At 42.1% G+C, this 15847-nt stretch overlaps 1 protein-coding gene across 3 annotated transcripts in view; it reads left to right on the forward strand.

Moving 5' to 3' along the window:
- The first annotated feature begins 7598 nt into the window (after window positions 1-7598).
- Window positions 7599-15847, forward strand: part of EPHB1 (EPH receptor B1) — a 402482-nt gene continuing 394233 nt past the window's right edge. For all 3 annotated transcript variants that reach the window (XM_081956413.1, XM_081956414.1, XM_081956415.1), the window contains exon 1: window positions 7599-8034. In XM_081956413.1, the coding sequence (XP_081812539.1) occupies window positions 7962-8034 (73 nt within the window). In that variant the 5' untranslated portion in view covers window positions 7599-7961. The remainder of the gene's footprint in view (window positions 8035-15847) is intronic.

Genomic DNA, 15847 nt, shown 5'->3' on the forward strand with positions numbered 1-15847 from the left:
CTCTTAGCTTTTGCCAAGGCATATGATAAAACATGTATAGCAACTTTTCCCAATTTGGCATAAAGTTTTCTACTCCATTCTTGATATTTCTATGGGATGATTGCCTTTCAGTCACTGGACTTCTACACTTAGCCCTTAAAATGTGAAAGTGAACCATGCTATTTGGGAAGAGCTTGGTTTGAAAGTCAAGCTCTGAGTAAAACATGAGGAATGGAAACAAAGACGTTGTGGGGGAGGACTGAAGTAAACGAAAGAATGGAAAGTAAGATATAAAGGTGGAAAGCAATTAGATAAATTGGTCACCCCATGATGGTAGTGTACATGTTCTGCAGGTAGAAGATCTCAGGTTCAGTTCCTAACATTTAAAGCAGGACTAGAAAAAACTCAGTTTAGTGTGCTAGAAAACACTGCCACACTGGGTGAGATGGATTGATGGTCTGATTGTACAGAGGATAAAAGGTAAAAGTTTTTCCTACCAATCGTGTTCTACACTAAGAAATGATGCTCACCTCTGATTCACAGCCAAAGAGCCAGTGTTGTCTAAAGATGCTTCTGTGGTCATGTGGCCAGCGTGACAATATGGTGAAGATGCATGGAATGCCATTATCTGTTATGACTCAGCTGGTCAAGGCAAGGCAGGCTTCTAGACAGTTCTTCATTTCTGTTAACCAATGTTCCAGTAATGGTCCTCCAATGATTGGTAAGGCTCCATCCCCCACACTACCGGAAGGCAGCCACCCTGAGTCTCCCAAAACACAGCCCTGGTGATACAAAGAATGTCCATAGAGTAGGAACACACTCACAGGGCAAGGTCCAGGGTTCCAAGTCCAATCCACAAGGCAGAGTCCAGGCACAAGACAAGGGCAGCCCTCAGGAAAAGAAACAAGTCCCAGGAAAGAAGCAGTTCAAAGGCACAGTGAAGCAAAGGCCAAACACAGCCCCAAGACAAGGGCTATGTACAAAACAAAAGGCGAAGAGCAATCTTCCAAGCGAGGCAAAGCAAATAGCAATAGGCATGAGTCAAAGCCGGGAAAACATAAGCCAAAACAAATAATTGTTCCTGGTAAAAACTAACATGGCTTCTCCTTAAGTCAGGGGTGTCCAAACTTGGCAACTTTAAGACTTGTGGACTTCAACTCCCAGAATTCCCCAGCCAGCTCTGCTTCTGGGAGTTGAAGTCCACAAGTCTTAAAGTTCTTCTTCTGGGAGTTGAAGTCCACAAGTCTTAAAGTTGCCAAGTTTGGACACCCCTGACTTACGTTACTCCCTTCCAGGTGTTCCTTGTGAAGAGGGGTTTTCCCAACTAGCTTTGCAGCCCTTTTGTGATCTTGCCTACACTTCACTCTCCTTGCTCTTGAATCTAGTGGAGTAGACAACTGTCCCTCATCAGAGGAGATCAGCTGCCTATCAGCACCACCGCCAGTCAGCAGCTGATCCTCCCGTGTCTGTGTAGGCAGGCAGCTCTCTGTCTAGTCGACCCCAATGCCCGAGGGGCCTGTGACAGCATCATGCTCAGCCCCTGCTGTGCGTTCTCTGTCGGACAGTCCCAATTCCAATTCCTCCTCCTCCTCTGAACTGGGCTCCAAGGGGTCCATGACATTATCCTCCCACCAAAGTGGTAGCTATTTAGCCACTTAAATTTACGTGTTTTTGAACGCAGGAGCTGGGGCAGGTAACAGGAGCTCCCTCTGTCACATGGTACTTGGTCTCGAACTTCCAACCTTTTAGCCGACAAGTCCAGCATCTTAACAGCTCAGCTGCTGCTGCCCCTGTATGCAGGATAGTTTTCAATATTGAAAATTACAAGAGAGCAAGCAACTGCAAAGATGGAGAAAAGCCATCGTTGGAGACCTACTGCACAGAGAAGTGACATCTCATCCAAATGGATTTTCTCCCTTGAGCATAATGAGACATGGGAAATAAGCCAAGGAAGTAAAGTTTGGAAAGCTTATTAAATAATACACATATATTCCTCTCCCTCCAGTGAAGCACTACATTAGAAAAGGCTACGAATCATTCAAAAAGTTAAAAAGAAATGGCAAGAATCCTTACATGTGATGCAAATAAGGATGCAGCCAGGTACAGGAACAGATATCTCCCAATTAGGGAATCTATTTGTAGAAATCTAAAATCTCAATCACACTGAATCTGCACTGTGATGGCATTTCATTCAAAGACCCTGGAGCAGTGAACAGAACTTGGCAGGTATGATGTGTTTGTGTTTGTTTCTTGCTGCTTACTCTCATTTATTTATGCATTGTGATTGAACAGAGCATGTCTAATGTCTATTATCATAAAATACATGTACAGACATAAACCATCACTGCATTGTACAGTAGAAGCTGATTTAATGGCATCCCTTTCCATTTTATTCTTGAGTAGTGCATGGAAATCAAGGTGCACAGTATAAATACTAATAAGAAGGCTTGGTTGAGCTTTGTGATTGGTCCCCATCTCTCATCTCTAGCCAGGTTGTCGCAGAGAGAGAGGGGGTGGGGTGGGGGGGAAAGGAAAGGAAAGGGAAACTTAATTTACATTCTCCCAGAGTTAGGATCTGTCTCTTTTCTAGACAAATCTGAGCCTGCAATTCCTTATAGCACTCTTTCCCCATGCTAGGGCTACCCAGAATTCCCTATTCTCATAGCACAAGAATTATTTGGAATTATATTTGAGTCCATTTAAAAGACATTTGGCATTTCTCCTTTTTGTATCCATAACATCTATAACATTTGACAGATAGACGTATTTTTCCAAAATGAACCCAAATAAGGTTGTAAGCTATTATTTGACATAGATGTAAATGAACAAAACAAATTTTCTTGGAATTCATTCCTGTTTAACATAATTTGACTTTTGAGTATAAACAGCAATTTGCTTTTTAAAATGATTAAATATTAAAACACTGCAATCTTAGTCCCTTTTCTGTGCAATGGCTTACATTTGCTTGAGCTGTATCAAATGAGCAGCCTTCAATATGTTTGCAGAATTGGAAGTAGCCTTAAGTAAAAAATAGGTAAGCAAGCATCCATTTGTATTTTCTACTCTTTTTTCAGTAGCAGTGTCACCTGTCTTAATACTGTGTGGCAATAATAAGGAGAAGGTAGCATACCATTATATTGCAATTTAGCAAGGATATGGTAGAAAAATGGCAGGGAAGATTATATTGATGGCTTCTAGATGTGGATTTTTTTTTTTGTATCTAAACTACTTTTTGGAAAAATAATAAATAACCAGAAAAAAAGAATCACAGTAGCAATAGCACTTAGACTTATATACTGCTTCACAGTTCTTTACAGCCCTCTTTAAGCGGTTTACAGAGTCAACATATTACTCCCGACAATCTGGGCCCACATTGTACTGACTTTGGAAGGCTGAGTCAACCTTGAGCTGGTCAGGATCGAACTCCTGGCAGTGAGCACAGTAACATCCTATTGTGACATAACATAAAGAGATTTGTGTGTACTAGAAATTGACAACTTAGACCATCATTTTCAGACCTGGATCACTACTGGTAGATACTACAGTAGCTATTATAAACCTTTTCCGACATTGCACATCTTACAATATCTTTAATTTATATGTCTGTAATTATAACATCACACAATTAGATGGCAGCATCTAGTGACTTTCGTTGCCCTTTAAAGGCTAAGCAAAGTCAGATGGAGTTAATACTTAGAGAGTACAAAAACTATTAGGGCTATAGGCTAGATAGCTAAAAGCCGTGGTGGCACAGTGATTAGAATGCACCACTGCAGGGCTAACTCACTACTCACTCCAGGGATTTGAGCCTAACCGGCTCAAGGTTGACTCAGCCTTCCATCCTCCTGAAGTTGGTAAAATGAGGACACAGATTGTTAGGGGCAATATGCTGACTCTGTAAACTGCTTAGAGAGAACTGGCAAGCACTGTGAAGAAGTGTATAAGTCTAAATGCTATTGCTATTGCTATATATCTACAAAAGATGATAATGGTGAACCACTATTCCTATTATTGTTAAGAATACTACATGTCCACCTTCACGAGCTTGACCAGAGGATGAAGAACGTCTAAGAATAATATAGACAAGCAGGAACAGTACCATAGTTCTTTTTTGAAGCCAACCTGTAAGAAACAACAAAACCATCAAATGGAATATGTAGAAAGAATTTAGTCCCTTCGGGGAGAGGGGGCGGTGTAGAAATCTAATAAAAATAAATAAATATATATATTTAAAAGATTTCCATGTGGCTTCCCATTAAATATATATATATATTTAGCAGTATGCTTCCTCCCATATTTGGGCATACCAGGGGTTGCTGTGTTCCCTGGCCTAGCTGATAAGGAAGAGAGCCTGTGGCTTAGTGGCAATTGCATTGGCCTAATATGCAATACAGCCCTGGTTCGATTCCCAGTAAGGGTATGGCTAGTTGATGAGACCTAAATAGGTTGAAATAGATCTATACTAGTCTCCCTTTATTTATTTATCAGCACAAACGCAACATACACACACACACACACACACACACACACACACCAAAAGCATGTTACAATGAAAACACTTTAGTAATGTTACAATTACTAAAAATTTACACTGAAACATTTATTAAGTTCAGAACAAAATCAATAGTACCATAACATTAAAACGACAAAAAGCAAACAGCAATATAAAGTTAAACATTACAGCAGAATTAACCCATAATTCTAAGTCATGGTGGCGCAATGGTTAAGAGTGCAGTACTGCAAGCTACTTCTGCTGATGGCCAGCTGCCTGCAATTGACAGTTCAAATCTCACCAGGCTCAAGGTTGACTCAGCCTTCCATCCTTCCGAGGTGGGTAAAATGAGGACCCAGGGGGCAATATGCTGATTCTGTACACCCCTTAAGAGAGGGCTGTGAAGTGGTTTCTTCCATGTTTCCCCAAAAATAAGAGAGGGTCTTATTTTCTTTTGACCCCCGAAATAAGCACTTAGCCTTATTTTTGGGGAGGTCTTATTATTTTTGAGGTGCAGGAGGCGGCGAGCATGGTCACCTCATGGCTGCTGCTGTGTTGCAATATTTTCAGGCGGGGCTTATTTTCGGGGGAGGGCTTATTTTAGTGCATGCGCTCTTGGGCTTATTATCCGGAGAGGTCTTATTTTCAGGGAAACAGGGTAAGTCTAAGTGCTATTGCACTTAATTAAAAGGCTGGGGAAAATAAAGATATCTTTGTCTGATGCTGAAAAAGGCAGGTGACTACTCTGCCCTGTTGAAAAGGGAATTCCAAAGAGAGCCACACATCAGCATGGCAAGCCATCTGGATCAGGCCCTCCGCAGATAACCTTCAGATACTGGAAGAATAACTTTGGCTGGCCTGCCCCTCTGGTCATGCTGACTGGAAATATGGGAAGCCACTGGTTATATTATTTTAATATTGTTATCATATGCCAGCTCATTTTTAAGGATGGCAAAGGATATAATAAAAGCATATAGGTAAAATTATCTGCCTGCAATGCCCCTCCCAGATTCTGTTGGACAAATGGGGCAAAGTTTGCATAAAATAATTAATGGATGTAATTTTGACATATAGATTTCAAACAAGGATTAAGTAGTATCGGATCATTATGATCTACCAGGACATCATAGCAGATCTCAAAGTGGCTGCTGTGAAAAATAGATTTCATTGTCTATAGGGGCGTGAGAGGTTGCTGAACTCACCCCCATCAAAATATTTCAGGTACTCTCAGAATATCTCAACAAACTCAGTAAGCTTTTAATGCATTCCAATTCATAAAGTACAGATAGTCCTTGACTTATAAGAGTTCATTTTGGTGACCATTTGTGAAGTTACAACAGCACTGAAAAAAGTGACTTATGACTGTTTTCCACACAACTGTTGCAGCATCCCCATGGCCACACGATCAAAATTCAGATGCTTGGCAACTGACTCACATTTATAGCGGTTGCGGTGACCCAGGATCCTTTTTGCGACCTTCTGACAAGTCAATGGGGAAGCCAGACTCACTTAACAACCATATTACTAACTGAAGAAGTGCAGTGATTCAATATAACTCACGTTATAACTGTCTTGCTTAGCAACAGAAATCTTGGGCTTAATTGTGGTCCAAAGTAAAGGACTACCTGTACTAGTCATCTGTCTCATATGTAATCTGCATAACAAACCTGTCTTCCTTCCCTTCTTTGCCCCCCTCCCCCCAGTTCAAATCTTTCATCAGTCTAACCACTCTGCATCTGATAAATTGAGCTGCAGCTCAATTTTAATAATAATGTTAATCAAAATTTGTTGGCTGGAAAAGGTGCTACCAGGCTCCGTCCATGAATCATCTACTTTTGATTTCTTTTTCAGGCTGACATTATCTGACCCTTAGATTACAATTTAAAAGTATCTTTCTTCTTAGCACACTATTATATGTTATTGTTTGCTTGTTTGTTGTAAGTTAGCAGTAGCACTTAGACTGATATATTGCCTCATAGTGCTTTTCAGCCCCCTCTAAGTAGTTTATAGAGTCAGCCTATTGACCCCAACAATCTGGGTCCTCATTTTACCAACTTCGGAAGGATGGAAGGCTAAATCAAGGTTGAGCCAGTCAGAATTGAAGTCCTGGAATGAGCAGTGAATTAGCCTGCAGTACTTCATTCTAACCACTGTGCCTCTTTCTTGGAAGCTCTACCAAAAGGCAACATACATCTCTCTTTTACAAGGAATGCCCTAACATCTCCATTCAACTTGACCCAATTAACTTTAATAATATAATAATTCCAGTATACCTAGATATCAGCCTGCAGACAAAAGCAAATAAATCAGTGGTGTTACTTAAGCATTTACCTGCCTGAACCTTTCCAAAGCAAAGTAGGATTACCATTTTGAAAAAGGTGATCCAAATATCTATCTTCGTATGCCATATATAACTTTGGATTATTGTATTATGTTCATTTCTACCAAATGCACCACGGTTCCCATAAAAACTTGGGTGAAATTAGTTGCTGTTGTTTATTTTTTAAACAACAGCAAAGGAATTTGATTCTAGTTATTATTGATGCGACTAAAAAACCGAAAGCTCAAGAAAGGCTTTGTCGGTCCGAGGTCCCTGCCTTTCCTTCTGTTCACCACCGCTAGACTCTGCCTTCACCTGGGACAGCTCGGGGTAGTTGGGCTGCATCAGCATACGGTGCTTTCCTAGATAAAGAGACACATTGAATGGGAGAGTTTTGAAGACCCAAAGTAAAGGAAATGTTCATACAGACCAGGGCCGAAAGTAGAAGTAGGCAGGTTAAGAAAGAGCCAAATACGAGCGGCCGGAATAAATACGGCTTGAATAGAACGAGACGAACTGTGTGGCCGAAGAAACACTAGGGGGCGCTGTTCTCCTTCCTTCTAGGCTTTTGCTCCATCGCGGAGGCCTTTCCCTACGGCTTCCTGCAAAAAGTTTCTCTAAAACTAACAATACTGGAGTAAAGGGGGTGGTCGTTGCTGATTGGTCGGAAGATTTTTGTGGGCTTGATTTCTTGATTGGACGGGAGCCGCTGGGGGTGGGAAAAGTATTGATGGGGGTGCGAGCGTGCGCGCGCGCGCGAACGGCGGGGAGGGGGGACCGTCCTCTCTCCCCCTCCCTTCAGCTTCAGCGGCTGATCTTGTTCTCACTGTACTCTTACTACCGCTTGCAATGTGACACTAGAATATAGACTCTCGCTTTTTTCCTCACCCATACACACACGCACACACGCACGCATACAGACACCGGCACATACCTACACACATTTGCACACATACACACGCATGCATGCACTCACGCACGCACGCACGGACCCACGCGGTGGAGTCGGTATTCCGGAGTGGAGTTGTTCAGGATATATATAAATATATATTGAACGGTATAGAGAGAGGGAGAGAAAGAAAAAGCGACGAGAAAGGAACTAAATCTGGTCCAGCAAGGAACTATTTCCTTTCTTCTTTTTAAATCTGCCCCCGCTTCTTCTTCTGCATCATGTTTGGGGCTCCCACGGCACTGGATTTTGTTGTGCTTTTCTGCTTGGCATCTGCAATTGCAGCTGTGGAAGGTAACAAAATATCGACGGAAGGGAAGCGAGTGGGCGGGTGGAAAGAAAACTTTTTTTTTAAAAAAAGACAACATTCGCCGGATTTGTTCAGTTGGCTGTTGATACTCGCGGGAGGAGGGAAAGCCCTGCTCGGTTCCTTTGCTCTGCCTGCCTCTTTCCCACCCCACGCTCGGAGAAAAGACGCGGGGAGCGAGTACCGACTCCACGGGACGTGTACCCTCCCTCCCCGGTGGATTTCCCATGTAGTCCGGCTGCAATGCCGCTCGCCTGCCCTGTCCCGAGATCTGGAAGGCTAGGAAGCTGGGGGCCAAGGAAGTGGTTTCCAATCCTTCCCGCTGTGGAGCTCAGAGATGCTACCGGTGCTCGGAAACCGGGCTCCGGGGGCGTTTGCGAGGCTCTCCTGCCCCTCTTCCCGAACCCTGCTTGAATTGAGTAGCGGGCTTTTCCCAGGGAGGGGAGCGTTGGAACGGGGTGTGTGTGTGTTTGTGAGTGATGGGTCCGGGGGCAGTAGTCGGGTCAAAGCCGGCCAAGGTGTTTGGGGTCGTCAGTGGGGAGAAGACGGGCAAGGTTTGGCCAAGAGCAAGAGAGGAGCGAGCGGCTCCCAACTTAAGGCTTCCAGCCCCCCCGTCCCCCCCAACCGCTGTGTCGGGTTGCAATAGATGAAGGGTGGGAATGGGCTGGCGTGGTGGAAGGTGTAAAGGTGGGGGCCCCGATCCTTAATTCTGCCTTTTCGCGTTTCAGAAAGGAAACGCCTGGCATGAAGGCGCTGGGCACAAACAGGGCGCTCGCCAATTCGGCCGGTGGTTTCTTCTTTCTTTTTTCTTATTTTGTTTTGTCTGGAGAGCTTGAATAGGGGAAGAATCGAACCGGGGCGGCGGTTCCCGTGATTGCTCTTAACGTGGAAAGAATACAGATGTGTAGCCTACAGGCCATTTTCACCCGAGTGATTTATAGCCTCGTATATACCATTGTCCCGGCCCTCGTAGAGGCGAAGTGAAGGCTGGGTTCGTTTAGTGGTTCGACTCGTCCTTCCGCGCTCGCTTCTAAGCGGGGCTCCAGCCCACGTTTCCCTGGACTGAATCTTACTTGAAGCTCTTAGTCGGGCTAATACATCCTTGGGATGAGAATGCCGGCCCTTTTCCCTGTTCCTCGGGGATGGGCTGGGGGAACGAGCTCAGAACCTGCTGCTGCTTTTTTTTTTTTTTTTGCAGGGGATGAATAAAAACTTCAGCCCTGCCTGGCTTTTGTCTTTGCTGTCTCAGGGAGCAGCTGGGAGTCTCCTCTTTCCAAAAGAAAAAGAAATATATCGGAGACGGCTGCCCAGATAAACTTTCACCAAACGAGCGTACTGTGGATGAGGGGTGGGGAGGGACAGCCCCGGGGGTAGACCTCGGTGCCCATCGCCTCGGTGGGCGCCCCTGTTGCAGTGGACAGAACCGCTATCAAAGCTCCAGGCAGGATCCAAGCGAAGGAATTGGGGGGAGGGAGGGAGGCCGAGAAGGAGGTGCTGTTGGTGTAGCTTTGATGATGAATGATAAACGCGACCATTCAGAAGATGTTCCCCGGTTGCAATTAAAACAGAACCGCGAAAACCGCTTAGCTGGCTGCTCCCTGATGGATGCAACAGGGTCGGAAAACTTGGGACGCTTAAGAGACCAGGTCGTGGCTTCCTTAAACCACCGGACCTCTGATGATTCTTCACAGGGGTGGATTTTATTCTGTGAATAGCAGAAAGAGAAACGTCAAAAGCCCCTCTTCCTTTTTGTTTAGAGCTGCGGGGATCCACCTTGCGGATCCCCCCCCCCCGCCTTCATCCGCGATGAAAATGACGGATGAGATTAACTGGAAGGAAGCGTTTGGCGACCCCTTTCTCTTCTCCCTCCACTCTCTCTTCCCCTCCTCGTCAGAAGGCGATTTTCTTCTTGCGCGCTGATCTTCTCCCAGCTGGTTGCTTTGCGGGAGCTCTTTATTTAAGAAATTGCTTAGATGCAAGGGAGGAGCCTGGCTAGCCGCTAAAGCAGAAGGCGAGCCCTCTCGAGTCTCGTCGTTGACGGCGGCTTTATTGCAGGCAATTAGTCGGGAGGAGGAGGAGGAGGAGGAGGAGGGGCAGCGACGTTTATAAGAAAGACACTTTCAGTGGAATCTTGGCTGTTTTGTTTCCCCTCGCAAAAAACAAAACAAAAACAAATTAGCTTTTGGCAACAGGCATTTTCTGCACTTAAACTAGGGAGGAAACTCTTCAACTGGGCAGGATAACAGGGCAGCTGTATTTTTTAAAAAAAAATAGGAAGGAGAAACAAACCACCCTGAATTTGTTGGGCGGTAGAAAACAGTCTGGCATCTTCATGATATCCCGAAGAGCTGAAGTTGTTTTTTTATGTCTGATTTTGTTCTTAGACTTGTGCAAGTGAAGACAGTACAATTTGTACAGTTTGAAAATGAAAAGAAATGATAAACTTGAGAATGTCAGTTGAGGGAATGCATCTAGGATTGGGGATGGCTAGGATGGCTAGGACCATTCAATGGATATATGGTTGGCTTGTAAAATGTCCCCGTAAATGGTGTTCATAAATGGTTCCTCATTAAGATGTAGAATCATACCCAGTGAGGTTGTGCATGGTTTAGCCATGGATCTACTTTTTGCTTTTAGAAGGGGAAAAAAAGCACTTCAAAGATAAGGTGGAGGTGCCTATATCAAATTTGCAGGCAAAATGGATCAGAATAGTTGATGCTGCAAAGGGTAGTAGTAACGTTCAAAACCATCTTGATAGTAGCAGCATCTGCAGCGATGGGCAAAGGGGCCAGACTGCCATCAACAGCGTGGCGGTGTTGTGATGCAAGCCCCACCTTCTGTGTACATCACAACATGGCACGCATGGCCCAAGGGACAAAGTTTGCAATGGGGTCTCACCATCACTCCACCAATGGCAATGAGTTCCTGTGGATGCCACTGCTCGGTCAGTTAGAGAAATGGATGGTCAATAAATAGTTGAAATGTAATGGAAAGAAATGCAAATCAAAACAAACTTGCTAGCAAGGTGATGTTTGGCAGCAGTTCTAAAAAAAAGAGAGGCTATATCGCCTAAAACCTAATCATATGTGAATGAACATTGTGATTTGCTGCAAAAAGGACAAATGTTATAACAGGCTTTATCATTTCTGTTGAAATCACTTGTTGAGATGGGCCACCATATACATTGGAAAAATAAGCAAATTACAAGGAGTGATTGTTCTGTTTTATCCCATGTTAGTCTCCTGCCTTCATATTGAACCCAGTTCTAGACATCAAATGGGAACATGTTTCTACAGATGGCATCTCCCCCCAGCACGGCTTTCCAAAATGTTCAAAAATCTGGCCCCAAACTGTTGGAAGTGTAAAAAAACACCAGGCACTTTCTATCATATGTGGTGGACGTACAATGAGGCAAAAAAATATTGGAAAATGATTCAATCGTGTTTAGAACAAATGGTGGGAGAACAAATTATGTTTAAACCAGAAACTTTTCTCCTAGGCATAATACCGGAGGGGTTTAAGAAAGATACACTTTATCTAATTATACATATACTAACTGCAGCGCGCATAACCTATGCACAGTATTGGAAAAAAGAAAATACACCATCAGAGCTAGATATAATCAGAAAAGTGTTGGCCTGTGCAGAAGCAGATAGGCTCACTCTTGAACTTAAAAATAAAGGGGAATCAGAATATTTTGAGGTATGGAATAGATTTTATGATTGGTATAAGACAAGATGACAAGATGGGAACAAATGTATATATTGTGATTGGACAGAAGGACAAACAATGTATCAAGTAGTTTAACTGTTAATGGTTGAAACTAGCTGTATATAATGTGAATGTATGGTCACTCCGACTCGCGGTATTGCATTGTTTTTAAATGTAAAAATTATATATATAATATATAAATTATATATATAATAGGGCTGGTTTCCAGATGTTTGGTAGGCGGGAGGTATCATCACGTTTATTCATGTTGTGGGGGTGTTTCTCTATTTCGATGGCAGCCCTAGCCCTAGCCAACAAACGAACACCACCCACCACCCAAGCCGTTACAATACAAAACAACAATGCACACACAGCCTGCACCAATCAGCACCAATCTACCAATCATGATACAACCACACAACCAATCATTCCACTTACTGAAACAAAGCCAGCACCCCATCCCCTCCCACCAAGACTTACAGAAAGACGGCAGCTCCGTTCCCATTTTAAGCCCACGCTTGAAGATGGCAGGTGAGATCCTGCCGAAACGTTGCAAAGACAATCTCAACCTTACACGGGAAAAGACAACAAATACAACAAAACCAGCATACCTACACCCGTGAAAATCTACAAACACACACACACACACACACACACACACACACACATATGAGAATGAACATGTTCAGGGAAGGTTGTCAGGATGATCAGAAACCAAAACTTACAAATAGGGGTTGAAAGAATTTGAAATGTTTAGCAACGAGATAAGGGTTTGATCACATTCTTCAAAATGCCTGAAAGGATGTTATATAGAAGAGATAGACTGATGGATTTAAGTTACAAGTAGTCAACCTTTACTGAATGTCAGACCAAAAAACCCTGCCAATTGTAGGAGCTATTCAAATAGTGGAATTAATTACCCAGAAAGGAGAAAGATTGATATGTATCCTCCACTGGAGATATTCAGGAAAATGCCTGAACCACTATCTACTCTGGATGCTTTAATGTGGATTCCTGCACTGAAAAATAAAAGGGATGTAATGATTGAAATGTCCTCTCCCATGTTCATGCTTTTAGGTAGCACAGTATTTCCCCTACTGCACCAAGTACTTTTGACATTTAAAAGTTTATTTTAAAAATAGGCTTGCACCTTTTCTGACTATATTCTGAAATACCTATATTAATTTATAAAAAGGCATGCTTAGATTTTCGTAAGTGGTGTTGAGAAAGCTGATTCTTAAAAATGCAAATATCTCCACTAAGTTACTGATAAGGCAATAAGTCTGCTTTTTACTTGCTCTTATATTCTGAAGGTTATGTGCACACAGACTACGCCCTGCAAAAAACTAATCACGTTCTGATACTCTTAAGGTATAGAAAGCAGACCTATGAATCACCCTCTATTCCAGTCTCAAATTATGAATGGTTGCAGCTAATTTTCACCTTATCCCCCACCCCCATCTCCCCCTTTTGGAAATCTCAAGGGTGTGGAATTAAGTTAAGCCCAGAGCAGACAGCTTAAATCATTCCTAGCAACTGCTGTGAAAAGTGTTTTAAATCTTAATAGAGCGAGGGAGAAGAGGAGGAAGGGATAAACTGGGAGTGGTGAGGGTTGGTTGTGCTGCATAGTTTTTGCAATACTTGCACCTTTGTTTGGGACCCAGGGTGGCTTCAGGATTATAGGATAGTTGGAATGCCTTTGTAAGAAGCAAGAGAAGGAGAAGAAACAATGAGAGCATGCAGTTAGAATATTATGTTGGCATGACTGAGCTTGTGGCAGAAAAGTATCTCTTAGCATCTGTAGCAGACACCAGAAAGGAGGAAAAAGCACAACATTACATTAGAATCATTCAAATCAAGTAGAGATGTCTCAACATTTCCAAAACTTGTGTGCTAACCAATATATTTACAGGCTTACTTTCCTTTCATGTTGGGTGAAGTGAAATGTTAGGATGAGTGGTTTGTGGGTTTGTGACCATAGATGCATTGGTTCTTAAAAGTTTTGATAATTCTTAAGGAATTTCAAAATATAGTTCATCAGTTTTGCTTGGACTTTTTGAGTAATGTTTTGTTTAAATTTGATGAAATATCTTAAAGGTTAAAGAAGATTAAAAAAACCATGGACATATTCAGACATACATAGAATTTTTGATGTTTCTTTGTGCATTGGATAAGAGTTGGCAGCTTCATGTGTGAAGAACTACAGCTGTCAGGTGTGAAAGATCAGGTCTGTATGCAATGGTCCAATTAAACTGATTAAAAAACTTATGCATGGAAATCTTCTCAATGGTTAGCGCCTACTTGGAGATAGATAAGGGTCAACAGAATTCAAGGGGTAGTTATGATGGACGTAGTCTGCTTAGTCTAGTCTTAGTTAGCTAGTTGGGATTCTAGGTTTATTTCTCTTTTAACTCTGTCCCCAGGTTCTGCCACTCCTACATCAACTGAGAAATCCTTTTTTCTAAATATATAATGAGAATGCTTGTAACTTTGGGTCTTGGAACACATTATAAAGTAATGGCCTAGTTGACAAATGCTTGTTTTCATGAACCCAAACACTGATGACTCCAGCTCAATTGATAGGAAATTAGGGAAGTTGAAGGTCTAACAAACTGGGAGTTTAGGAAGGCTGTTCTGTTTTTCAGTGCTAAAGAAATTAGCTCTCTATCTCAATTTTTATACCATCTAAATTTGTGAGGTCATGAAGATGAAATCTTTCAACAGGACACTTCAATTTTCAAAGGAAACATAGATTTTTTTAAAAAAAAAGTTGTGCAAAGGAAAAAATAATGGCGAAACAGAGTACATATGGACTCAGGATCTCAACCAAATAATGAATCAGTCATTGCCCTATTTGCTTTGTTAATGAATGTTTCGGTTTCCTTTCTATAAAAGTACTTTTTCCCGTGATCTGCTGTTTTGTAATAATACAATGCAACAGTATCCATTAAAATGGTTTTAAACTGACCTCCAGTACCAAAGAATCCACTGGAATTGGGCAGCCAATGTGAAATAGCAAGGCTGCTTTCAGATCAACTACAAAACAACTATAATGAAACCCATATTTTCATAACCTGTCAATAGTCCAGGCATCTGTTTTGGACGCTTGCAGTTATATTAGCAATCGGACCCGCAGCATGACTTCCACTTCCTTGAAGATGAGAATGAGCAGACAGTTTGAATTAAAACAAACCGGAAGCCAATAAAGATTGCGTAACATAAACTCTTGACAGATGGGTCTCTCTGTGAACTTTGGGATCATCTTCCAGACTTTGCCAAGTAATCCACAGGAATATTCTTGAACCTTCAAGGTTTATGGTTCCCATTTCTTTCATAGTCTACTGTTCGGATTTTATTTGACTAATTTATTTGTACAAGTTACTGCTTTGCCTGGTTTCTTTTGTAATTTTTAAAAATAATGAACTCTGACAGCATGAAATATTAAACTACTTTTCTTAAAGAAAAACATTTCACTTGAATTAATGTGGAAGACCTGTTTGCCTCTGCATGATGATCTTTATGATTTCATATATACAGTCTGTTCTTGATGTTGCAGTCACATTCATACCCTTTTAAGAGCTTCTTAATTAGTCCATTAGCTCAACCCTTCCATGTAAAAGAAGATACATGGGAAGATTTCCCATACTTTCAGCGTTTCTTGGAAAACAAAGGAGGGGATATACAGTAAGTCCTTTATCAGATTCTTCCATGAAGTCCTATGCTACTATTAGCTATTTGACAAAATATTGTAGTTTAGATACGTATAGTATGTACATAATTCACACAAGCTTTTTCTATTTGTCAGCTTCTCCCTGTGGCATGCCTTGTCTCTCCATTGCTCTCCAGTATTATAATATGGAAATCATCTAAAATGATTGAGACCTTCCTTTCTTCTCCCCATCAATAACTTATCTATTCCTATAGGCATCCCAACTTGGAACATTTCATAGCATGTAACTTTCAAAAGGATCTTTCTTCTGAATGCTTTTTAATCTCCTGCTCTTCAACATTTCTTTGTGAAACATGGATGTATCATTTCTACCATGCAAGCAAGTTAGTACCATGCAAGCAAGTTAGTAGGTGGCATTT

The sequence above is a fragment of the Natrix helvetica genome (assembly GCF_964273705.1).
Source record: "Natrix helvetica genome assembly, chromosome: 5".
Lineage (NCBI taxonomy): Eukaryota > Metazoa > Chordata > Lepidosauria > Squamata > Natricidae > Natrix > Natrix helvetica.